We start from the raw sequence: 26,355 nt of genomic DNA, 5'->3' as shown, positions 1-26,355 counted from the left end.
CACGCCACTTAAGGGAGCAGGGACATGTGGGCCAGGTGGCCCAGTGTGGCGCGGAGCTAGCCTGCTGAGGCCGAGAGTGGAGTGGGAGAGGGCAGGAGTTTCTGACCCTCAGCCTGAGCTCTGCTCTGGCAGCAGTGTACAGACAGCCCTCTTCCCAAGGGACCCTGCAGCGCACGCTGGGGCAGAGACCCTTCTGTCTCTAGGCACTTGATTACCAGCCCGCCTCAGATTAGAAGCAGCAAGTTGTCATAGCAACTAACAGCAGCCTGGACTTGCAGTTCACATCAGTTTTATTTTAGCCTCCCTTGTAGACTGGAAAGCTCCTTAGATGTCATTGCTGTGAGCTGTTTTTGTCCCATGCAGATGTAAACAAGTGTTTGCACATAATGTCAGCTGACAGTGCTAGAGGGAGGATAGAAGTCATGAAATGGGACCCTGGAGCTTCCTGGAGCGGTGGAGCCCACGGCTGAAAGCATGCTGGGGCTGTGCTGCACCTCCTAGTCATATCTCTGCGTCATCAAGAAAGCGACAGTCAGCAGAAGCCACGGCGCCATTAAGGTGCCTGGGGCGCTTGACCCTCGAACAGCTCAGTCTCTGAGCCGAGCAAATGCGTATCTCGGTTTTCCCTTAGAAAGACTTCCAGAAAGGCATCTCTCTAAGCCTCAGTTGCCTCCTCTGCTTCCCCAGGAAGCTCTGAGAATCAGGACGTCAGTGTGTGTGGAGAAGCACCTCCTGTCTCTGCAGCACGTTGCCCTTCTTTCTTAGCGGGGACTGCTGTCACAGATTTTCTGGTCTGGCAGCCAGGGTTGGCCCATCTTCCTCCTGCCAGTTTAGGGGGCAGTTTGGATAATGTCTCAGCCAGGGATGGAGTTACAAGCACCAGACCCTGATTCTGATCACCTCGGCCTTAGGGAGTGGAGGAGTCTCAGGTTAATGCAAGGCTGGAGAATCTGGCAACCTGCGGAGACAAGGAAGCCCCAGGACAGGCAGGCTGCAGCACATGAGCTCCAGCTGTGGTCAGGGTGGGGGACAATCCTGGGACCACTTCTAGTGGAGAAGAGGCAGTCCCTCAAAGGCAAACCAGGTGCTATTAGGGACAGTGGCTGCTGGGCTGAAGGATGAACATAGCTAAAGGCTCATCAGGAGCCAAGCCATAAAATAGGACTGTGTGTTCTTTCTTCCTCAGGGCCATACTTGGCTGAAAGACGATGAAGCAACACACTGTAAGCAGTGTGAAAAGGAGTTCTCCATCTCCCGGAGAAAGGTATGTGGGGTAGCCCTCCAGTTGCTCGCCCAGGGACTAAGTTGGTACTTTGCCTGGGCCCTGGTTCTGGAGAAGGCCCGTAGGACTAGGCCCGCTGCATTGGGTTCATGCTCACTGGTCTGCTGGCAGATGACTTCACAGCCTGCCCCCATCAGGGACCTCAGCCCATTAGCACAGGCCTTGTCTCCACCACAGTCCTGTCAGTAATTTGGGAGTTGGGGCTGCTTGTTTGCAGAAGTGGTCTAGGTGTGTGTGTGTATAAGCTGAAAATTCTTTGAGAGCAATAGGACCAAAATCTGGCCTAGTTAGGCAAAACCAGAATCTATAAGGAACCTATGGGCAGTTAGTCTTAAGACAGGCATCCCGGTGGCAATCTGGGCAGGGCACTTGCGTCCAGCGAATCTGCCTCCGCCTGTGTAGCCCGCCTTCAGGTTCCAGGAACACGTGATCTTGGGCCTAGCTTTCAGTCCAAGGTTGACCAGGCCTTGATTGACCAGTTGGGCAGGGCAAGATACAGATGCCACACAAAACAGAGAGCCTTTATTAAAGGACTTCTCATGAGTGGCTTGGAGAAGGCAATGGCACCCCACTGCAGTTCTCTTGCCTGGAAAAGCCCATGGACAGAGGAGCCTGGTAGGCTGCAGTCCACGGGGTCGCTGAGAGTAGAACACGACTGAGCAACTTCACTTTCACTTTTCATTTTCATGCATTGGAGAAGGAAATGGCAACCCACTCCAGTGTTCTTGCCTGGAGAATCCCAGGGATGGGGGAGCCTGGTGGGCTGCCCTCTGTGGGGTCGCACAGAGTCAGACACGCCTGAAGTGACTTAGCAGCAGCAGCATGAGTGGCTGGATAAAGAAACCTTGGGTCATCACCATGGAATGCAGCAATTACAGGGAACATATCCAGGCACTTGAAGTATCATTGACTACCAACTCACTGAGAGTTGTCAAGTCCAATAAACACAAAGAAAAAGAACCTTACTCATGCCATTAGACGCCCCGTCCAACACTCCCGATTTTACAGGAACAGAAATGTGGGAACACGAGGTCTAGAAGAGACCCTTTCAAAATGATACAAGCCTCTGGAGGAGGGACTGTAGCGTATTAAGCTTTTTGAGGTTGGTCAGCTAGAGTGGGTGTGCAGGCCCAGGCAGCACAGCAGTTGGTAACTGCCGCTTTTCACCCTCCAGCACCACTGCCGGAACTGCGGCCACATCTTCTGCAACGCGTGCTCCAGCAATGAGCTGGCCCTGCCCTCCTACCCCAGACCAGTCCGCGTGTGCGACAGCTGCCACACCCTGCTCCTTCAGCGGTGCTCTTCCTCCACCAGCTCCTAAGGCAGGGGCCTCCGCAGGGCCTGCCTTCTAGACCAGCTGCCAGCCGACCTTCATGCCTGTGGGCAGCCTCAGAACAGTGCCAAACTCTCTGGGTCTTGAGTTGGTCCGGGACTTGGAAGGTTGGTTCCCAAGCTGAGCTGCTGGCCCTCTGGAACGCAGCACGCAGGACTGGAAGCTACACAGGCCTCTCCTTTCCAAGCTGTACGGAATCAACTCCTCTGGATTGAAATTCTCACTTGACACCACCGGCTTTGGTTCAGATATAACTTCATGATTTTGCTATTATTGTTTTTCAATTTCCAAAGAATTAACCTCTTTTGCAACAGCCCAGCTAGTTGTAGTAATCAGGTCCTTTTCCTCCCTCCTACTCCAGCATGCTTTCCCCTGCTTCAGAGTCAAGAATTCACACCCTTGTGAATATCCATCATTAGCCCTGCAATAAAACTGTTTATTTTCCATTCTGGTATAAATAAGGAAGCTTATGTCAGCTTCACAGGATGCCCAGAACAAGCCCCGTTTCAGGACTGGAGGCCCTCAGTGAGGGTGGCTGCATCTGAGGTAGAGGCCTGAGCTTGCTGGGTTCTGGGGTGCAGGCTGCTGCCCAGATGAATAAAGGACAAGCCGAGCTGTTCATCAACAGGCCTAGAGGAAGTATCTCACCAAAGCTCAGAATGTCTTCCCTTCTCTAATAGGGAGTTAGTGTAATTACAGATGGAGGCGCCCATAGAAAAACACCTGCCAGGCAGTCATTTTGGATTTCAGGGTACACACACACACACCCCTAACTTCCCTCCACCAGTTAATGGCCTTGAGTATTCAGGTTACAGAAGTTTAACAAGTACTGTAACACAATCAGGTCACCCCATCTGTCTGCAAGGCCTCTTTTCAGTGCCCGAGTCCATCTCCCACCAGAGTTCTGACCTTGGCTGTCCAGCCTCTGCTTGAGAGTCTGGCTCTCCCTTCCTTCTGTACTCTGTCCTAGCACAAGGCACACCCACAGCCTAGCCGATTCCACATCCGCTCACCTAAATACACTGTTATGGATGGGAAACATGAAGATGCGGTGACGTTAGGTCCCAGATCTGTGTGACCAGCCTCCAAAACCATGTGCCCTGCTTCAAAGCTACATTCATTCCCAAGTGCAGATTCTTTTAGTCCTATTTAAGGAAGCACATGGCAGCAAAAAGGGACTTTCTCCTCTTCCCTACCCTAATCCGAGCAGCTTTCTTAACCTCATTCAGGGCCCAACTTTCCCAGAGTTGACATACCACACTTCCGCCAACTGGTCTAGCATTAGGTCTGTACCTTGTTTGCAGTGTGCCCAATTTTTACTGCAACTTGCCGAGGAGCCTTAGGTTAAGTCACTTCTCAGCCTGTCTCATCTGCACACGGAAGGGGAACAGGATACCTTCCTGCCTCAAGACAGTTCTGACAGTTCCCACCACTACCTCACTTCATCATCCTGATTTCTTCTAAAACCTGCCCCTGCCCCCATGCCCCAAGCACCACTCACAAAGGGTGCTTGTGCCGGATACTAAATATCTAGCTGCATGGAGAAAAATTTAAGACATCCATTATGTAACTGAACTTTGGAACCCTGAGTTTCTGGTTTGGCAAACTTTGCCTTACTTGGGCCAACAAGGGACAGATAAAAGGCAGTGTTTCTCCAGCTTAAATACAGATTGTGGAGGGGTAAGGGTCATGATAAATGACACCAAGTTTGGAGACTCTGACCATTCCTAACAAACTCCCAGGTGAAGATGCTGGTCCATGGAGTACAGTGTTCCAAACAAACACAATGTTTCTAGGCATTTTTTCAAGTTTCAACAAAGATGTTCCTTGTTAAAAAACCAAAAACTAAAGGACTAGGGAAGATGAAGGAACACTCTCCTTGTGCCTGATTTCCCCGGACACAGACCAAGTAAAGATCTCAAGGGTATTACTAGAACAGTGCACCCCCAGAAAATTCTCTCCAAGCCTGCAGAAGACAACTTATAAAACATTAGAATACTTCGGTATCCCCAACCCAACTGAAGGTATGCACCCAGTTTTCAGAGCATGTGGCAGGGCCAAGAGGACACGCAGAGTACTTCAGTGTATCTTTGTGCAGCGCTGCCAACTGCAATCGTCAAGAAATGCTATCATTCTAAGCAGTCTTTCTACATTCACCATACTAACCACCCCCTTCAGCACTGTCAGCAAATAAAAATGGCTTTGAACAGCACAAGCCTTTGTTCACAGCTCCAATTCTGAATTCTAACCTCCATGCAGCAAACAGTTTACATCAGGGGGATGATGAATGAGTGGCAATTCCCAAATTCCCAGTGTTAAGTGTCTGAAGGTAATTCTAGAACTATATCTGTATTGCTTACTACCTTCCTAGCAAATGACACTGAGTTTTACCTATGGATAAAGATTTCAATTAGAGTTAAAAGTAATCATTTGTTCTCAGTACTTGATAGCTTTATACTCTTAAAGTAATTTTGCTCCTAAGCAGACTTGATCTTGAGGAGCAAAGCAAAAACAAAAGACTGAATCTCATTTCAAAGTCCTCTATGAGCTAGCTCCTTCTAGAAGGAGCAAAATTCAAAAGACGCCACAAGATTGCCTCTGGCACTTACTCAGCCATGCTAAGGCTTCCACAGACATGCAGAGCGTAACAGAAGACACTTCTGCCTCCCCCTTGGCCTTGTGCAAGTGCTTAGCAAGTCAAAGGCAATTCAGATCACATCCTGTGCAGCCAGGCCAAACATACCGACCTTCCACAGGACCCCAAAGCTTAATTTACCTTCAGTTGTACTGGAAGGAAAAGTCTGAAGACATCTACACAACAGCCACAACTGCCAAGCCTGTCTGCCACAGCCAGAGATGCAGGCCACTGTTCACCTACGCCCCAGGCAGCAAGAAAGCACCAAGAAACAGTCCACGTGACACTGAAGCACAGACCAGACAAAGTGCAGTTTCTAAAAGGAAGATTTATTCGACAAGTTTCACTTAGCGCAATACACCTAAAAGGAAAATCACAATACAATGAAAAATTTAAATCAAGGCCTCAGAATTTCATACAAACACCAAGACCAAAATCCTAAAGTATTGGTATTGCGTGTCAAATTTCCCCCATTAACTTAAAAAAAAAAAGCTTAAACTTACGTGCCATAGAGGTTATTAAATGAAACTAGAATTAACAAACATGCCAAATGTTTCACTTTTAATTGTAGACACAGCTCCTATATTGAGTTTTACAAAAAAAAGCATGTCTTTCAACATGCATCCAGACAGTGTTCAATGTAATGTAAGAGCAACATTTAACATAATTCAACTGCTTTAACCTAAATACACTTACTGCTTAAGTACATCCTACAATAGAACTAACTTGAGAAAAGCTGAAAATTATTTAACAGTAATAGTTTACTCAACCTAGTTGTTACATCCTAGATGAATGTGTTCAAAAATACTGAACCTTAAGTCTTTAAAACAATCCTGATTTCCACTTAGAGTAAGCATAAATCACAAGCTTGTATTGCAAAACTGTTAAAACTTAAGTTTTTCTTTTAAAAAATGTTGACCAAGAGTCAGTGACCAGGATCAATCACATTCCCCATCCACCACTCATACTGGACATGCTAGACACCCCTCCCATTCCGTTCACTCCCACAGATGCTCGGCTTCCACTACTGTAGTAGCTGCTGCTCACTGCTCCTTGGCTGCCTGCAAAGAGATCAATTTGACAAGTCAGGATAAGCATCAGATTAGCAGTCAACTAAAATATAGCATTCCAAAAAAAAGTTTAAAAAGTATACGAGTACAAATGGCTGCTGTCCAAGTGGCGAGAAGCATGTTTGGGAAAAGGGACTCCCGACTCCAAACAAGTCTCAATAAACCCCTTTTCTCTGCAGTACCAACTTGCCAGACTCTTGTGCTACCATTTATTTGGATGCTTCAGGATCAACGTTGAAAAAAGTTTAAAGGAAAACTAGTGTTTTTCAAAAATTGCAAAATTACTTCATGTCATTTTTAAAGCTAAACAAAGCATTTTAAAAAAAATTTACCGTAAACATTCACAATGTGTCCATCGAATGGCATGTATGAATAGGGAGCACAGGGGCAATCTCTTGCTTTTCCTATTCATGGTGGGCAGGAAGTGAGACAACAAGGTTGGACTAAAGGCAACTCACTGTGCCCAAGATGGCAGCCTCCATGGAGTTAAATAAGAGCCATTGACTGCTATAGAAAGTGTTATTACAACATATCAATATTTGCTATTGGGAATTTAAATTATATTTTTTGAGAAAATATTTACCTATGCAATGTTTGATTGAAAATCACTGGAGTTTTCCTGTAAAACTTGGTCTGCAAAAGGATTTTGTAGGGTAAGACTATAATACCAAAATCACCATTCTTTAGACCAACTGAAAAGATTAATTAATAAAACCAATCCTAGGTTAACTGACTAGTAAATACGGTCTTGAACCCAACCACCATTCTAAATTTTCCCTCCATCTAACATGGATTTACTGCTAACAAAAAGACAGAAAAAGAGAAAGACTTTAATGTTTTAACAAACGGAGGCAGATGTTTTCTGGCTCAACATTATTCAAAGTTGCAATATTGACTATTTTGAATTCACAGAATACTTCCCCCTCCCAATGATTGATTTTGAAAATTAAACTATTTGAATATTTATATTAAGATCAAGAACATACAGTTAATAACCCAATTTTACCAAACAAGGAGCCTGAACATTCCCAACTAAAGAAACCTGCCTGAAACTTATTCTAAGTATATTAAAAAAAGAACACTTACCGTATCCACTCATGCTGCTCTGGCCACCATAGCCGCCTCCATAACCACCACTCAGCTGCTGGCTAGCCGGGCCACCGTAACTGGACTGGTTTGCTGTTAAGTTAAGACAGCATTAGAACCCTGTTTCTTATGTAATGTGGTACCTGATGGTACCCGGCTTGTAATTCTAAATCTATTATTTTCCAGTCTTGATCTTAGTATCACTAGAGCCTGCTGTACCACCTTCTGCCTATTGCCTATGACCAGACTACCTTTCTATCCATCGTATGAGCTAGTCAAACACTTAAAAACCACAAGGCCAAAAGTATACATAGCAGGACTGAATCCACATTTCCTTAAGTAGAGGCATTTTGACAACACCTTATGAAACTGCTTAATTGGATTTAATGGGATTTCCCCCCATGATTCCATATAATAAGGGTGTTTCAATACACAGGTATCACTGAACACCTAATTAAGCCCAACCATTTATTTTGATCCTGTGCTTTTTTGCTAAATACTTTAGGCTTATACTTCATACTTACAATTCAACTAATTTCTTTCTACAGTCCCCTCCCCCAAAAGTACTTCAAACCAACTTATCTATTCTAAGCATTTTATGTAACTCACAGACATTTAAAGCATACTATTCAAATAAAAACTTTTCTTTGCCTAAATTTTGCTAAACCCCTTATAAATAACTTAACTTATATAAATTCACTTATATAGATATAAATGTTTTGGTTTTTAAAAAAACTAACGATATTTACACAAGCCCATGCCTCCCATCATTTGGCTACCATAAGCACCACCGCTTGCTCCTGCTGTAGAATTCAAGAAGAGTTCTACATATCTGTGTTCTGAAATGAGAGAAAAGGCATACAAGGTTAGCTTAAAAAAAAGACACTAAAGTGATATTTACACAAACCCATGCCTCCTAGCATTTGGCTACCGTAAGCACCACCGCTTGCTCCTGCTGTAGAATTCAAGAAGAGTTCTACATATCTGTGTTCTGAAATGAGAAAAAAAAAGTTTGAAAACATTTGTTGGTTAAAGAAAAATAAGCTCTTTTTAAGTTCTTTTAAGTAGATCTGTGAACTTATTACTTTCAGTATAAAAATCCTAGCTGCTTGTTCTCAGGTGATTTAATTCATGCAGGTTTTAAAAAGCAGTCAAGCATTCATCTAAATAGCTTAAGTCTGTCAATCAAGCATATACCTTAAGTCAGTGTTCTTATCAAATTAACTTATCAAATTCGTTTTAGTCACAGCAACCCAAGAACTTTTTAAAGATCCACAGAACCCTATCACTGGATTAAAAAATTTTCACATCCTCAGTATTCCTCTATTATAATCATTAGTCACACAACTACCTGTAAAGAGACCCCAAAATCCTTAAATCACACTTACGCATATTTGCTTTGTCTTTTGACATAGCTGCCACAGCATCTTCGTGAGTTGCAAACTCGACATCTGCTTCACCAGTTACTCTGCCATCAGGACCAATTTCAATATGTACTCTCACAGGGTTGAGTGGTGAAAAAAACTAAATACAAGGCATTTCAAAGAATCAAAATCAAACCTTGTTACAAGAAACAAAATTCTAACATGCTGCTTCACTTAAGTAGAACCACCACGTTTTCACTGCTATACTGAAACCGACAATGCACCAGCCCGTCCTCCACTTACATTGTAAATGTCATTCTCAGTGGCTCTGTAAGGCAATCCCCGCATGTGTACACAGTGTCCTGTTGTGCTCTGGAAGGTAGAGCCACCATCCCCGTATCTGTGATCAGACATTCCTGAAAAACAGTAATTGAGGTCTAGATGAACAAGAGTGTAAGTATCCCTCAGAAGAGAAATTCAATTCTTACCTTACCTCTTCCGAATCTATCTGACCCAAATCCATAGCCATCATTATAGCCATTATAATCATCATAGCCTCCATAACCTGAAAAGACAAAAAGTACTATCACCACATGAAAACACTCACAAAGAACAGACCTCACGACACGTGCACAGTCTACATACCTCCACCATAAGCACCACGCCTCATCCTTTCAAAGCCAGCTCCTCGTCCAATGCTGTTATACCCTCTGCCAGCCCCAGGTCTGTCATAGGGACCTGGTCGCTGCATGGCCATAAGTTTTCGTGGTGGATCATAGTGAGTTCTAACTTCAGCTCGACTGCTCTTAAAGATTTCGATATACCTAAAGCATTGTTCGTGAGGAAGGGAGGTGGGGGAGGGAGAGAAAACATTAGTTCATTTCATACAGGTATTTAGTTACACAAGAAAACAATGAAGTCATAGCCATGAAACTGACTACTATTTAAAGCCAGATTTCTTATATTTGCATAGGCAATGACCAGAAATTCACTCAATTTTAAGATTTAATGTAAACTTTATAGGAGAAAAACGTCCTCCTCTGAGGCAGAGCGCCCAACCTTAGGGGTAGAGAGGAGTACTGTAAATGTGTTAGGAGGGAAAGAATTCCACTCAACTTTTAACATTTCATGTCTTAAATCCATTGGCATCATGTATAGCAAGTGGGCTAAAAAGCCAGCCTCCACCAACAGTCTAGCCCACACTACACATATCCTTCCGCCAATAAATTCCCCAGCCTATGCTTTTAGTAGGAATCAGCATAGGTAAGCGCATGCTTCAATGAAAAATAGTCACAAGCAAAGAGAATATAAAACCTTTTGTGACAATTTCTTGAAAGCTATGCTTATTAATACATATGCAGAATATTTATACAGCAAGAAAAAGTTTGTTGCATTTCAACTTTAAAAACAAGATCAGAAAGTATCACATTTTCTTATGGTAATATTAATTTACTAGGTGGGTGTTATTACAGCTAAAGCCAGGTTTGCATTAACATTTTTAAAACCATAGTCTCTCAACTCCACTGACTGGGGTTACTTAGGAATCTTACAAAATTGTGAAGTAGATCAAATTAACTGGGGACAATTTCAAAATCTAAAATTTAATCTGAAAGTACTATCAGACTTTTGACACTGGAAAAGTTTGAAAATTGTGGCAAAATATCAAATAGACTATGAAATCAGATTTTTTTCCCTTGATTCTAAGCAGAGAGAATATGGATTTAATTGTTTACCATAAGAAAAGTGACAAATCCAACCAACCATCCATCCCCACCTGTGCCCTATTCTTTCCTTGTGTTTCTTTAGAGCCTTTTCAGCTATTTCCTGTGAAGCAAACTGCACGAAGGCCTCCCCCGTACTCCTCCCCTGGAAGTCCACCGGCAATGTTATCCCATTTGGCACGATTTCCAACCCTTCAACCCAAGGACAAATAACCCCAGTAGGGGGGCAATATTAACATCACAAGCCCAGAAATGATTCTTCTTATAGCTTTAAATAAACCAGAATTTTAACTTTAGGTGAATGGTATGCTTTCAACAAGTACTCTTTAAAAAAAGCATTGCAGTAATATGAAGTTCCATTATTACAAACTATAACTCAATTCTTAACACATCCCATGACATGGTATACAAGAAAACACTTTGAACACAGGATGCATTAAGAATTCAACAATTAAGAACACTTATTTATCTATGCAACTTAATGTTGAATTATACAAGAATTATACACATTTTCAAGCATTAAATACAATAGTTTTGCTAAATTCAAAGATACACCTTTTACCTCATTTCATATTTTTCAATGTTTTAAAGTTAGTGGAACTTCAGTTTTAAAAAATTACATATTTAAACATTTTATATACAAATTGAAACATTGCTTAGTCATACAATTGACAAACATACAATCTAAGCTTTCAACAAGCAACTGCTCTAACACAGCACAAGCATGCACTCTCATTCTCTAACAGTGGTATGATTCACTTCTGGAAATTCCGTCTATGAAAAATCCTTTCCGTGGATACATTCCCAAGCTTACAAAAAGGACTTAAAGCACTTTCCTAGAAGATATGAAATTATGTTCATATTTAACGATGTTGACAGATAGCATTCAATTCTCACCAATTTAGACAAAAACAGTAAAAATAGACTTGATTTCAAAAATTCTGGCAAAACATTAGGACTTGATACATATCTAATAGTCAAAATTTTAATACATACTACACTAAACCATGAAAGGATTTGTTAATTCCAATTTATAACATCAAGAATATTAAGCAACAATATTTAAAATATATGCTCTAACATTCTGCTAAACATTCAAATACTTTAGGCCCAAAACAATCTCAAAACAGTTTCTGTACTTCAGATACTAAGACTACATTCAACCTACACTTCCTTTCAGTAAATTTAATTCCCTGGCTAAAGCTAATTGTTTCCCTATTTTTTCTTGCATAAACAGAATGAGATTATTAGAGACATTTCTGGCCCCAGTACCTACTGTGTCTTACAATACAGACTCCTGCCATAAATTACAGCAGCCTAACACACTAATCTAATGTTAAGGGATCTTACCTTTAATGTGAAGCGTTTTGCTGAACAGCAATGTGAGGAAAGTAGTTAAGTTGTTGAGGACAATCCTCAAAGATCTACTCTGAACTACAATACTAAATATAAGCAAAGTTAGCATTTTGGAAATAATTAATCCACCTTTAAGATGGGCTTAAATCCACCTTTAAGATGGGCTTAAATTATTTGACGGTCTCCAGGAAGAAGAAAACATCTGCATATACTCACAACCTATTTAAATACCTAAGCTTCTCAACTTTTAAGTCTATTCAATCACATGTTGCCAGCTGCTAGCCAGAACTCACTGCTCAACAACAAACACGACTACATACCTGAGAAGAACTGAACAATTTCTTCCTTGCTACATCCAAAGGGGAGTCCTCTAAGCCGTACAAAGCCATCATTGGCCGTGTCAGGACTATTTGGACCAGTATGCTTCAACACCCAATCCATTTCAACGTTGTTTGACTTGAATACTGAAAGAGGTGCTTAGAATTAGTCAACTTTGGAAAGTTATAGAACAATGTTCAGACTTCCTGGGTCTTTAGATAATCTAGGAAGAGCTGCCATAAACTCTTAGATGACCATTTCCATGCGGTCAAATACCTAAAATTCAGAAGGGGTAAGATAGATTTCTATTTCGTTTAATGTTTTATTTACTGTTACTAGGGCAACGTAAATCAAACCTTCAACATATCTGTGTCCCATAGTTTCTCTGTCTTTTTTCAGGGCCAATTTGACTTCATCTTCTGATTCAAGCTCAACAAAAGCCTCTCCACTCGGTCTGCCTTCTCTGGTGTAGATGAAACGAATACCTTGAGCCCCATTTTGAATTTTGCAGTCTGGAAAGAAAACAACCGTTAATACAGAATTTAAAACGAAAAACCACCTCTGGGTGATACAGATAAAATGCCTATACATACCCCCACTACAAAGGAAGTCATTTGCAAAAAAACCTAGAATGAGCAACATTGTTACTAACTCCTAAGGCGTCTTAGTAATTAAGCAGTTTTCCTCTCATGACCAAACTTTATTCCCCTAAACACATTCCCAATCCATCAAGAAAATCCAATATTCAAAGCAGTTTCTTACCGAACTTATCTCCAACTCATTACTCATGTGTGTCCATTAAACATACTTTTAATAACTCCTCAGCACATTTTTCAATCTGGACTTTGTGATTTTATGGTCTTTTCTGAATACACTTGGTTTGGACTTTTGATTCGGGGTATTTGACAGTTTTACCTTACTAGAAGCAACATCAGGTTCTTGCTCAAATCCGAACTGCAGGGCCAATACTCACCTGAAAGGGGATCAATGTTACCAAGCTAAAATGCTCCAAACGCACAGCTGAAGCCAAACCCAGTCTTGCTCACTGCAAGGTGGCTTCCAATGTACTTGCTTCTTGTTTTACAGGTCGTTTTCCGTTACATACACTGAATTCAGATAGTAAGTCAATACTACAAATATCCTTCCAACCTGTAAATTTCTTCCAAATATTATCTTTCAGTCTAATCTTACACTGAGAACACGGGCATTTGGCAGACATTCAAGGAAACCTACATACTGAAAAAAAGCTACATAGGCAAGAAAACTTTCCCGAGTTTCAGTGCCCTCGACTGTAAAGCGAGCAGGACCACGAACTCTTCAATTACCAAATCCCGATTAGGAAAACTGTCTTAAACTAAGAATTGAAATTTTCTTTTTCTGAAACAGAATGCCCCTTTTCAAATCAATACCCAAATTTGAAAAGTGTTAGCAGTTTAAATTTGTAAGGTATTTGCTGAGCTACTCGGCAAATTTTTTCAAGATTGCGGGGAAAATCCGGTCTATTCCCATTTATCCTTTGTAAGAAAAGAAATCCACAGAAAAATACTTAAAAAGATAACCAAAAATTCCACCAGAGGCCGCATTCCCCCCCAAGAGCGCCGGGCGGGTGGGGCTTTCGCAATTTCCATTGCGTAACCGCAGCCGGCTGGGCGCGCTCGACAGCGGGAACAGCTGCCGCCCGCGCCCCACTAGGGGGCGCCACGGGCTCGGCCCCGCCGTTGCAGTCGCCTCCTCGCTCGCCCGCCCTGCGGCCCCAGGTGCTTAACTCCAGCCTCCGTTTCAGACTCACCAGAAAAAAACCGCTGCACTTCGTCTGCAGAGCAGGACCAAGGCAAGCCTCGGACCTTCACCACGAACCCCTCACCGCCTTCGGTGCCCAACATCATGGTCTCCTAGTGGGTGCTGGCGTCGAATCAGACTGCAAGACGGGGGACCGCAGTCAGACCTGGAAAAACGTTAAAATGAAACAGCCCTCGGCTCTCGAGACGGCCCGCCTGCCCGCGGAGCCTCAGGATGGGTCGAGCCCGTGAGGACGTTCCGACCCCAGCGAATGTAGCAACGAGTGTCCCACTTGCCAGCAGCCGGACGCCCGAAGCCGCTCTGCGCACCAGATATCGTGGCCTCCAGCCGAGGGGGAACCCGGCCTAGCGCCAGCGTGGAGGCTAGGAAATGGCGGCGGTCGCTTCCGCTCCGCCTCCTCCGACATCTCACACAATAGAGTCGGCGCGGCCTGCAGGCCTCAGCGGCCCTGCCGCAACTCGGCGAACCATTCCTGGCTCCTAACGGCAGCCCTCACCCTGCCAAAGACCCTCACGCTCTACACAGACCTAGGGGCAAGCAATCCTCGCAAAACTGACAGCCTCGGGGGACGCTGGGTGGGAAACACCGAACAACAAACACTCACCTGCAAACACAACTTCGGCGCGGCTGAGACGAAATGGCTAGTGGGCGCCTGCGCAACCTAAATAAGGCCCATTGAACAAGCTCTGCGCACGCGCAGCCAGGTGCCCGCACCGCCCTCTTGCGTCACACAGAGCTCGGACGCATGCGTAGTTTTACGAGCCGGCCCACTCCAGCCAGCTAATTATTATTCGCATGCGTATTTGGTTCAGCCCCACCCACCTCCTTAAACCCACTAGGCTGTTTTGCGCCTGCGCCTTACCGCGATTAGCGCGCCTTAGCGGTTTTAGTTTCCTGCGCATGCGTCTTCCTTCAAACTGCTCTCGACTTACCCTTCAGAAGGGGGAGGGGAATGGCGGCGGCCAGTTCTTTATAGGAACTGTATGAGAGTTTCGGGCTCAGGGTTGTGATGAGGTGTCCCTAGCGTGTTATCCGCAGTCCTGCCCGACCTGAAGGTACAGAGGCTCCCAGCCCTCGCGCCGTCAGTACTCCTCTTCTCCCTAGAGCCAGTCCGTGACCAACCGGGCGCTGCGGCACGGCATACTTGTGCGCCCGAAGCCACCTCCGCGGTAGCCGGAGCGCATCCAAGGCCTTCGCGCTGCCACTGCCCCTTACCTGCCGCCGTTGGGCCTGGGGCTTGGACCCACGCGGGGTCTCCGTGCCCGTGCCTCAGTCCCGTACCCCGCTTTTGCCCTAACGAACTCCCGCCCTGCGACCCCCGCTTCCTCGCCTCGGGTCAGCCGGCCGGGCGCTCGCACGAGAGTGGGGCGCCGGATGCCGCTTCCCGCCGCGCCTCGTGAGCGCAGGTTGAGCCGCCGGTGCGCGCCCGACTCCCCTGTCTCGAGCAGGCTCCCGCTTAATTCTGCCAAAGCTAAGCAGATAACCGTTATGGCTTCCCCGCAGGTGGGTCACGCCGTGTGCTCAGAAGACACTAGAGATGTTTGAGACTAGTGAATAATCCCAGATTTCCTGCAGCACTGCAGAAACTGGGACCGTTCCTGTTGCCCCCCAGTCCTCCCCTTGTCTGATCCCAGTTGTCCTCAAGCCAGGGGTAACACAGCACAGGTCTGTCTTGAGTACCACCATGGGTAGATACAAGTAAAACATGTTTTCACCCCTGCAATGGTGTAGAAGCCACATCCAGTTTGGGGGGTTTTGTGTTTGTTTTTTTTTTTTTCCTCAAAATCTTCATTTTGAGACTGGACAAGAGTCTTACAGATACACATGGAAAAGCAATCCATGATCACAGTTGAAAGCGAAGACAGTGTAGTCAAAGTTTTTATGCCTGTCAGCTAGCTAATGCTGAAGCTCTGAGTATGACATGCTGCAGGCCTCAAAGGAATGGTAATTTGTATTCCTCTCCTTCCTCTGCCTCTCTTCAACAGAATCCACACAACCTCATAATCCTTTTCGAGGGCACCCATGTCCTCACGGGCCTCAGAAAACTCTCCTTCCTCCATGCCCTCACCCACATACCAGTGAACCAAGACATGCTCAGCATGCATCAGGGTCAAACTTGTAGTCCAGGCGAGCCCAGGCCTCAGTGATGGTTGTAGTGTTGCTCAGCATGCACACAGCTCACTTTATTTTGGCCAAGTCTCCACCAGGTACCACGGTAGGAGGCTGATAATTAATGCCAACCCTGAAGCCAGAGGAGCACCAATCCACAAACTGGATGCTATGCTTGGTGGCAGTGGCAGCATTAACATCTTTGGGAACGACGTCACCACAGTACAACAGGAGGGAGCAAGCCATGCATTCACCATGGTGAGGGTTGCATTCCCCCATCTGGTTGGCTGGCTCAAAGCAAGCATTGGTGAGCTCTGCTACAGAAAGCTGTTCAGGATAGGCTTTCTCAGCAGAGATGACAGCTGTGGCCAGAGGGAAGTGGATGCAGAGATAGGGCTCCAGGTTGGTCTGGAACTCTGTCCGATCCACATTCAGGGCGCCATCAAACCTCAGGGAAGCAGTGATGGAGGACACTATCTGGCCAAGAAGGAGATTAAGATTCATGTAGGTTGGGCACTCAGTATCAAGATTTCTACAACAGATGTCATGGATGGCCTCATTGTCTCCCGTGAAGGCACAATCCGAGTGCTCCAGGATGGTGTGGGTGGTAAGGATGGAGTTGTAGGGCTCACTTGCAGCTGTGGAAACCTGGGGGGCTGGGTAAATGGAGAACTCCGGCTTGGACTTCTTGCCATAATTGACAGAGAGACATCCCATCAGCAGGGAGGTGAACCCAAAAGCAGTTCCTCCACGAAAGCTGTGGAAAACCAAGAAGCCCTGAAGACCTGTGCACTGGTCAGCCAGTTTCCAAATTCGGTCCAAGACAAGGTCAGTGATTTCCTTGCCAGTGTTGTAGTAACCTCGGGCATAGCTCTTGGCAGCATCTTCTTTGCCTGTGATGAGCTGCTCAGGGTGGAAGAGCTGGCGGTAGGTGCCAGTGCAAACCTCATCAATGACTCGGTTCCAAGTCTACAAACACTGCTCTGGGCACGTGCTTGCCAGCACCTGTCTCACTGAAGAAGGTGTTGAAGGAGTCCTCTCCCCCAACAGTCTTGTCACTTGGCATCTGGCCATCGGGCTGGATGCCGTGTTCCAGGCAGTAGAGCTCCCAGCAGGCATTGCGGATCTGGACACAAGCCTGGCCAACTCGGATGGAGACGCACTCAACACGCGGGGGCTACGGCTCAGCAGGCGCAGGCAACAGAAGTAGACGCCGGTCTTGGCTACCATCCCCAACGAGCTAAGAGTCAAGTAACACACTCCGTTTTCCAGTTTTAATGGGTTTGAGAAAACTGAAGAGGAAATGGAATAGAAGAAGAAGATAATCCAAGATAAGGTCACAGCGGTAGGCCAGGCCCAATCCTGAAAGGCCATTTAGGCCTTGACAATGGTGATAACTCCAAATGCGGCAGGCCTTGGCAGGTCTTCATCCGGGTACAGTAGGACTTGTTTGAAAAGGAAAATTATTGTTGGGTGTGAAGAGGACTCAGATGGGACAAGCATGGTGATGCTGCTTGCCCTCGATTGCAAATGGAGCTAGAGGAGAATAGAGGGCATTTTGGCTGAAGTCACCAAGATGTGGGATTCCGTGCACATTGGACTGGTACACAGGAGGGCTATTGGCAATATATATTCAAAGTCTTTAAAAAATACACATCTTTGGGAGGGGGTTTTGGGGGAGAATGGATACACATATGGCTAAATCCCTCCACTGTTCACCTGAAACTACCACACATTCAGCTATATCCTAATACAAAATAAAAAGTTTAAAAGTTTGAAAAAATACATACATCCCGTTTGACCCAAACATTCCATTTCCACTTTTGCACAGTTTAGAATTTACGAGAATGTTCATCACAGCATGAAACAGGTAAATTTTAGAAGCAACCTAAATGTCAAATGGTGTATTGAATAAATTATGGTACAACCTTATCATGCATCATCAACAGGGGAAAAATTGATTCCTGAGTGTGAGGAGGAGAGAATACAACTAAGCTATTACAATGGTTTTTGGCCACAGTACGTAAACAAGAGGTACGGTGTACCTATGCTATAAATATTTCACGTCGGGGAGAAAAAAAAGTTCAGAAAAACTGAGGTATGTAGTAGAATACTTTGCAGTTATTAAAAATGGTGACTAGAAGTATGTTTTTGGAAAGACACAATATTTGTTGAGTGGAAAAAAAAAAAACAATGAAACCTTATTATGCATTGTTAAGACTTCCCTGGTGGCTCAGATGGTAAAGCATCTGCCTACAATGTGGGAGACCCAGGTTCGATCCCTGGGTCAGGAGCATGCTCTGGAGAAGGCAATGGCACCCCACTCCAGTACTCTTGCCTGGAAAATCCCATGGATGGAGGAGCCTGGTAGGCTACAGTCCATGGGGTTGCAAAGAGTCAGACACGACTGAGCGACTTCACTTATGAAGCAATAATACAGTATGGCTCAACATCCTGGAAATATAATTATGCACGTGCATAGGGAAGAAACTCTACATGAATGGAAAAGATAGAATCCAAGGTGCTTACAGGGACTAGGTGATAGGGGCATGGGTAAGCTTCTTCTTCTCCTGTGTATTTTCTCTCTCTCTCTCTCTCTTTTGGCCATGCATGGAGCTGTGCACAGACTCTTAGCTCCCCAACCAGGGATTGGGCCCATGCACCCTGCAGTGGGAGTGGAGATTCTTAACGCCTGGACCTCCAGAGAAGTCCCTCTTCTCTGCTTTGCAGTTGTCAATACTAAACACATTACTTGTAGCTTTAAAACTTGACCGTTTTCTGAGTGGGAAGGATTGAGAATGTTAGGATGTGTCTCCTCCATCCTCCTAATATTGTAGCATCAACTGCTTCAGAATGTGATGGGGACCAGGCAACCCCACTTTGAAGCTGGAAACTGTAAAGACAGGGACTGTGGTTCAGCTGTGAGAACCTAGGTCCAGAGTCTCAAGCCCGCTCCAACCCGGTGCAGCGTGGCTCGACCCTTTCATCAGCATGATCATAGTTGTCTTAAATAAGAGCTCCTCCAACGCCTGGTGCAGGCTTTGAAACCATCTAAACCACTCTGTGTATTCTGATACGTTTGCTTTTTCTACATGCAACAGAGAAACAAAGGGGTCCCCACAGGGAGGCCCAGGTCCTGGCCAAGGCGAGGGCCCGGCGCTCCTGGTGGAGTAAAGTCAGCTTCTGTGGCCACCTGGAAAGGGGATCTTAACATCCTCTCTTCAGTTCACTCAGCATGTCTCCTTTGGGCCAAATGTGACTGCCATTGGTTCTGAACCTTCAAGGTATTGGCCCTGAATATTGAGAATATTCTGATTACTGAATACTGAATATTGAAGCTTCCCACAGCTTCAGCCAGGACACTCAACTGTGGTTGAATCCTTCAGCCATGAATTCAAAATGTACTGATGACTAGTCTCTGTTGTTATTGTTCAGTCTCTCAGTCGTGTCCGACTCTTTGCAATCCCGTAGACTACAGCCCACCAGGCTCCTCTGTCCTTGGAATTCTCCAGGCAAGGATACTGAGTGGGTTGCCATTTTCTATTCCAGGGGATCTTCCCCAGTCCAGGGATCAGACTTGTCTCCTGCAAGTCCCCTGCATTGCAGGCAGATTCTTTACCACCGAGCTGAGCCCAACTAATAACATTACTTACCTTTTATAATGTTTTTATTATAATAAAATATACGTAACATGAAAGTTACCATTTTAAATGTACAACTCAGAGGTATTCAGTACATTTACAATGTTGTGCAAATATTTCCACTCTCCATCTATAGAACTTTTTCATCTTCTCCACTGAAATTCTGTACCATGTACATGCTTAACTCCTCAGCCCTTGGTAACCTCTGTTCTACTATCTGTCTCCAGGAATTTGCCTATTACACTACCTGATATAAGCGGAATCATACAGTAATTGTCCTTTTGTGTATGGTTTATTTCACTTAACACTGTTTTCAAGGCCTCTCCATGTCCTCAAGAGTTTTCTTCCTTAAAGCTGAATAACATTCTGTTGTGTATATATATATATATATGTATATATATACTACATTTTGCTTATCCATTAATTCATTCAAGTGTCGGTTCCACCTTTTAGCTATTATAAGTAGTGCTGCTTTGAACTTTGATGTGCAACTATCTTTGATTTTCTGCTTTCTATTCTTTCAGTCTGTATGGAAAACAGTTTGGCAGTTCTTCAAAAAGTTAAACATAAAATTACCATATTAAAAAATTACCAGATGATTCAGCAATTCCATTCCTAGATTGAACTATTTGACATCCCTCTCAGCAACACACGCGGCTTCGAAGTCTCTCTTTATTTTCACCAACACTTGCTATTTTCTGAGTTTATTTTTGTTTTTTGACAGTAACCGTCCTGAAGAGTGTGAAGTAGTATTTCACTGTGGTTTCGATTTGTATTTCCCTAATGTTTAGTGACATTGAGCATTTTTTTCATGTGCTTACTGGCCATTTGTATATCTCCTTTGGAGAAATGTCTATTCATGTCCTTTGTCCATGTTTGAACTGGGTTGTTTGGCCTTTCTGTTGTTGAGTTTTAAGGGTTCTTTATATATTCTGGATATTAATCCCCTGTCAGATAATGATTTGCAAATATTTTCTCTCATTCTATGGTTTGCCCCTTACATTTTTGAGTCTTTTTAATTTCATTGTCCCTTTGAAAGGTTCCTTCACCCACTGCTTACTAGCTTTCACATATAGATTCTATTCATGAATTTATTCACCCAACAAATGTTCCAGTACAATTCCCGTGCCATGCTCTTGGAGGAGCCCTAGAGGCATGATCACAGGAGAAAATATCCCGGTCCTAGGAACTCCCTGTCTAGAGGGGAGACAAGCAAAAATTAATAAATATGCAATTCAGTCTATGACTACAGATTGTGCCAAGTGCTGTGCATCATGGGAAGAGCCCCTCATGTAATTTGAGGGATAAGAAAGTTGCTGAGAAAGTGGCACTCAAACTGGGATTTGACAGGTGACCAGGCCTGGTTAGAAGAGGGTGATTTGGCAGAGGGGAGACTTTGAGGGTGGCAGACTCCAAAGCAGGAGTGGCAGCCCCAGCGCCCGATGAGCGGGGAGGGGTTCCTTCTACCTTCAGAGGGAAACCACTGAAGGCTCTAGGAGTGCGGTGACACAGTCCAATTTATACACTTCCGAGATTAGTCTTACATCTGTGCTGGGAATAATTTCACACGGAGTCCTCTTTCCTCCCCTACCTCGCCCGACACTCGCCACATCCTCCCTTAATCCATGGGCATCGCTTCGCTCATCTGAGGAATACAGTTGATCTCCCTGGCTATACTCTTGGCCTTTGTCTGGTCATTCTCACCACAGGAAGAACGATTTTTTTTTTTCTCCCTGCCAATAGTTTTTCTGAGATACAATTCACATGCCATGCCATTTTTTTTTTTTTAACTTTTGGCTGCCCTGAGTCTCCGTTGCTTCCCACAGGCTTTGTCTAGTTGTGGCATGCAAAGGTTACTGTCCAGCTGCAAGGCGGTGGCTTCTCTTGTTGCAAGGCAATGGTTCATGGGCTTCGGTAGTTCTGGCGCATGGGCTTAGTTCTCCTGCAGCACGTGGAATCCTCCCAAACCAGGGATCAAACCCATGTTCCCTGCATTAGCAGGCGTACTCCCAACTACTGGATCACCGGGTAAGTCCACAATTTTTTAAAACATATATTCACTGAGTTGTCCAACCATCATATTCTAGGTCTAGAACATTCTCATCACCCCGTAAAGAAACCCCATGCCCATTATCCAGAGTCATCTTTCAACACTGCAGATCATATCATGTAACTCCCCTGCTTTATACCCTCAGTGGCTCCCACTGCACTTCAGTTCAGTTCAGTTCAGTTCAGTTGCTCAGTCGTGTCCGACTCTTTGAGACCCCATGAATCGCAGCATGCCAGCCCTCCCTGTCCAGCACCAACTCCCGGAGTTTACTCAGACTCATGTCCACCAAGTCAGTGATGCCATCCAGCCATCCCATCCTCTGTCGTCCCCTTCTCCTCCTGCCCCCAGTCCCTCCCAGCATCAGAGTCTTTGCCAATGAGTCAACTCTTCGCATGAGGTGGCCGAAGTACTGGAGTTTCAGCTTTAGCATCATTCCTTCCAAAGAAATCCCAGGGCTGATGTCCTTCAGAATGGACTGGTTGGATCTCCTTGCAGTCCAAGGGACTCTCAAGAGTCTTCTCCAACACCACAGTTCAAAAGCATCAACTCTTCAGCGCTCAGCCTTCTTCACAGTCCAACTCTCATGTCTATACATGACCACTGGAAAAACCATAGCCTTGACTAGACGGACCTTAGTTGGCAAAGTAATGTCTCTGCTTTTGAATATGCTATCTAGGTTGGTCATAACTTTTCTTCCAAGGAGTAAGCATCTTTTAATTTCATGGCTGCAGTCACCATCTGCAGTGATTTTGGAGCCCAAAAAATAAAGTCTGACACTGTTTCCACTGTTTCCCCATCTATTTCCCATGAAGTGATGGGACCGGATGCCATCATCTTCATTTTCTGAATGTTGAGCTTTAAGCCAACTTTTTCAGTCTCCTCTTTCACTCTCATCAAGAGGCTTTTTAGTTCCTCTTCACTTTCTGCCATAAGGGTGGTGTCATCTGCATATCTGAGGTTATTGATATTTCTCCCGGCAACCTTGATTCCAGCTTGTGTTTCTTCCAGTCCAGCATTTCTCATGATGTATTCTGCATATAAGTTAAATAAGCAGGGTGACAATATACAGCCTTGATGTACTCTTTTTCCTATTTGGAACCAGTCTGTTGTTCCATGTCCAGTTCTAACTGTTGCTTCCTGACCTGGATACAGATTTCTCAAGAGGAAGGTCAGGTGGTCTGGTATTCCCACCTCTCTCAGAATTTTCCACAATTTATTGTGATCCACACAGTCAAAGGCTTTGGCACAGTCAGTAAAGCAGAAGTAGATGTTTTTCTGGAACTCTCTTGCTTTTTTGATGATTCAGCGGATGTTGGCAGTTTGATCTCTGGTTCCTCTGCCTTTTCGAAAAGCAGCTTGAACATCAGCAAGTTCACGGCTCAAGTACTGCTGAAGCCTGGCTTGGAAAATTTTGAGCATTACTTTGCTAGCATATGAGATGAGTGCAATTGTGCAGTAGTTTGAGCATTCTTTGGCATTGCCTTTCTTTGGGATTGAAATGAAACTGACCTTTTCCAGTCCTGTGGCCACTGCTGAGTTTTCCAAATTTGCTGGCATATTGAGTGCGGCACTTTCACAGCATCATCTTTCAGGATTTGAAACAGGTCAACTGGAATTCCATCACCTCCACTAGCTTTGTTCGTAGTGATGCTTTCTAAGGCCCACTTGACTTCACATTCCAGGATGTCTGGCTGTAGATGAGTGATCACACCATCATGATTATCCGGGAGGATCATTTCTTTGCCATGGTCCTCAGGGTCCTGCATGATGGGATGCTGTGTACATCTCCATAACCCCATTACTCTTCTACCACCTTTTCCATACCCCAGCTACACTGACTTCCTTTCTGCTGTTTTCTACCCACAGGCCTTTGCAAATGGTATTTCCTTTGCCTGGAGCACTCTCCCCAAATGCTCATCCTCACTAACTCCTTCTTCAGGCTTTTCCGTATCGAATTCCTCTATTCATTTCCTTCATAGTGTTTCTGCACTCTGTGATTATCTCATTTATTTATGTAATTACTTTTTATTGCCTGTTCCCCACACTAGAATGTTGATTCCATTGCTAACAATAGATGGAGTGCCTGGTATGTACTAGGCGTGAACAAGTAATTGTTGGCTGAGAGATGAATTAAGGAAAGGAGGAAGAAGGCCATGTGAAAGTCGGCACACTGAGGTAGATGAAGATGGGGAGCACTGGAGGCAGACAGAAGGGGGCAAGTCAGTAGATCCATTTTGAAAATGTTAAATTTGAAATGCCTCCAAGATATCCAAGTGGAGATGTCCTAGCTTAGCTGACATTTTACGAGTTTAAAGCTAAAAAGAGCAATCTAGATGGGATATAAAATGTGGACGTCACAGGATATAGATGATATTTTAAACCTTAGGAATGAATTAAGGGGCTTACCTTTGAGAAGTGGCTCGTAGGGATTCCATCACCAGATATCACAGACATTACAGATTGGGAGTCTGTGTCAGTGAAAGAATGAGTGAGTCAGTGGGAGAAAACAGCAAAAGAGTGAAAGGGAGTCACCAGAAAGATGGGCAAAGCCTGGGAAGCATTAGGGTCACAGAAACAAAGGACAGGGTTTCAGGTGAAACAGTGTGGTCAACAACATAAAATTATGGTGCGAGGACTCAGAAGATACAGGAACCAAAGTCCCAAAATATATGTCTCTGGTGCCTTTGCAAGAGCAGTTTAGGTTGAGCAAAAAGACTGGAAGCCAGACTAGAAACGCAGCGAAGATTAAGGGAGGGCATATGCAAGACCAGTCGTCTTAGAATGTAATATAATAAACATATGTTGATGTAAGCCACTGAATTTGTGGTAATTTGTTACAGCAGTAACAGAAAATTAATACCAGGTTTATTCCAGGAATCATTCATTTTCTCACAAAATCATATGCTTACATATATCCATAAACAATAAATAGGATTGATGGATAGGTCTCTATCCCTAATACAATCATAAATAGGAATAGAAGTCAAATACTTAAGTACAAAAGAGACTTTTTACCAAAACTCAAAAGTATAAAGCAAACTAAATAAAAGTCTCAAAGTTGTTTCCACTAAAATTCAGATCAAGACAAGTACGTCCACTACTTCTTAAAATTGTGTTGGAGGGGCTAGCTAGACCATGCAATTAGAGCTGGTTTAAATGATCTCAAAGTCCAATTGGAGGGCTTCCCTGGTGGTTCAGCGGTAAAGAATCCACCCGCCAGGACAAGAGATACAGGTTCCATCCTTGGTCCAGGAGGATCCCACATGTCGCAGAGCGACTAAGCACGTGCAGCACGACTGTGGGGCCTGCGCTCTAGAGCAACTACTGAGGCCCACACGCCTGGAGTCCGTGCTCCACAGCAAAGGGAAGCCACCACACTGCAAGGAAGGCAGACCCTGCCCCGGAAACGGGAGCAAGCCCTCGCACAGGAGCAGAGACCTAGAACAGCCAGAAATAAGTCCATAAAACAATAAAGTGCAACAGGAAGAACAGATGCCTGAGTAGACCCCAGAACACTGCGAACAGGAGAATGGTAGTGGAGGAGAGCTGGCCAAGAGAAGGACAAGAGAATTCAGACGTAGCTGCAGATAGATTTTGGAAATTAATCTATGGCTAAGACTGTTGAGTGGAAAGATGATTAATCTGACAAATGATGTTGACATTATAGGCCATGATTACCGGGAAAAGAAGTAAAAGCCAGGCTGGGCTGTAACCCAGCAGTTCTCACCTAGGGGGGACTGTACCCCCAAAGGACATTTGGCAGTGTCTGGTGACATTTTGGTTGTCACAGCTGGGGCCTGCTATTGGCATGTAGTGGGTAAATGCCAGGGATGCTGCTAAACGTCGTGCAGCGCACGGGAAAGCCCCCACAACAAACAGTCATCTAAGGCCAGGTGTCAGTAGTGCTGTGGTTCAGAAAACGTGCTCTGAAATAACACAAACACCAAAGTACTTTTCTGATGTATTAAAGTTTTCATAATAAATATTTAAATATAAAACAAGATAGCAGGGGAGGAAAAAAAGAATACAACTTTGGGGTGGAAAGTCCTCCCAAAGTCTGGAAACCATGAAGCCTCCTCTCTTCTTATATATAAGTTTTTTTTTTTTGACTGCACATAAATTTTGAGTTTTTTTAGTAGAAAATAAAATACATAAGGAAATGAGAAAATAGTTATAAAATATGTGAAAGACAAAAAGTTAAAACCCCTAATATGTGATTATACTACAATTCTTAACAGATCAAATTTAAAAAAACAGGATATGTAAATATTTTATGAATAGGGGCTTATGAACTTTACTTATAAAGTTTATGAATAGGGGTTCAGCCTAACAAGGAGAGAAATGCAAAGTATAGCAGCAGCAGGATTGGCTAAAATTTAAGAGCGATTTGTGTCCACAATCCCTTATTTATTCCCAATCCAAAATTCATAAAGTCCTGGAAACCTGAAAAATGTTTTGGCTTTGTTAAATTTGAGGCCAGTTCATAAGACTTAACCTGAGCTACTATGAGGCTCTTTGCAGTCTTCACATAACTTGTTTGGTGAGAATATTTCTTATATATTGCTCAGTCGTGTCTGACTCTTTGTGACC

General features: G+C 44.3%; 2 protein-coding genes and 1 pseudogene across 21 annotated transcripts in view; 1 reads left to right on the top strand and 2 right to left on the bottom strand.

The window, feature by feature from the left end:
- Nucleotides 1-3,043, top strand: part of RUFY1 (RUN and FYVE domain containing 1) — a 52,552-nt gene extending 49,509 nt beyond the window's left edge. For both annotated transcript variants that reach the window (XM_068979526.1, XM_068979525.1), the window contains exons 17-18: nucleotides 1,187-1,264; nucleotides 2,457-3,043. In XM_068979526.1, the coding sequence (XP_068835627.1) occupies nucleotides 1,187-1,264; nucleotides 2,457-2,603 (225 nt within the window). In that variant the 3' untranslated portion in view covers nucleotides 2,604-3,043. The remainder of the gene's footprint in view (nucleotides 1-1,186; nucleotides 1,265-2,456) is intronic.
- Nucleotides 3,044-5,572: 2,529 nt separating this feature from the next.
- HNRNPH1 (heterogeneous nuclear ribonucleoprotein H1) lies at nucleotides 5,573-14,587 on the bottom strand. 19 transcript variants are annotated; one of them, XM_068979908.1, is made up of 13 exons: nucleotides 14,570-14,587; nucleotides 13,955-14,110; nucleotides 12,522-12,677; nucleotides 12,168-12,311; nucleotides 10,545-10,683; nucleotides 9,416-9,594; nucleotides 9,264-9,335; nucleotides 9,074-9,207; nucleotides 8,795-8,930; nucleotides 8,338-8,397; nucleotides 8,156-8,245; nucleotides 7,407-7,499; nucleotides 5,573-6,311 (listed from the first exon to the last, which is right to left on the bottom strand). In XM_068979908.1, the coding sequence occupies exons 2-13, from the start codon at nucleotides 14,049-14,051 to the stop codon at nucleotides 6,193-6,195; spliced, it is 1,419 nt and encodes a 472-aa protein (XP_068836009.1). In that variant the 5' UTR covers nucleotides 14,052-14,110; nucleotides 14,570-14,587; the 3' UTR covers nucleotides 5,573-6,192. The 19 variants fall into 19 exon arrangements, with proteins under 19 accessions (XP_068836009.1, XP_068836010.1, XP_068836008.1 ...); XM_068979918.1 differs by lacking the exon at nucleotides 14,570-14,587 and adding an exon at nucleotides 6,904-6,953 and having other exon boundaries at nucleotides 6,183-6,311; nucleotides 8,147-8,245; nucleotides 13,955-14,114; XM_068979917.1 differs by lacking the exon at nucleotides 14,570-14,587 and adding an exon at nucleotides 6,904-6,953 and having other exon boundaries at nucleotides 6,183-6,311; nucleotides 13,955-14,114.
- A 1,311-nt stretch (nucleotides 14,588-15,898) lies between these two features.
- LOC138085548 (tubulin alpha-1A chain-like) lies at nucleotides 15,899-17,233 on the bottom strand (annotated as a pseudogene).
- Nucleotides 17,234-26,355: the final 9,122 nt, after the last annotated feature.

The sequence above is a fragment of the Capricornis sumatraensis genome, chromosome 9 (genome assembly GCF_032405125.1).
Source record: "Capricornis sumatraensis isolate serow.1 chromosome 9, serow.2, whole genome shotgun sequence".
Classification (NCBI taxonomy): Eukaryota; Metazoa; Chordata; class Mammalia; order Artiodactyla; family Bovidae; genus Capricornis; species Capricornis sumatraensis.
The sequence above is the reverse complement of the archived record's forward strand: the minus strand, read 5'-3'. Positions and strand labels throughout refer to the sequence as shown.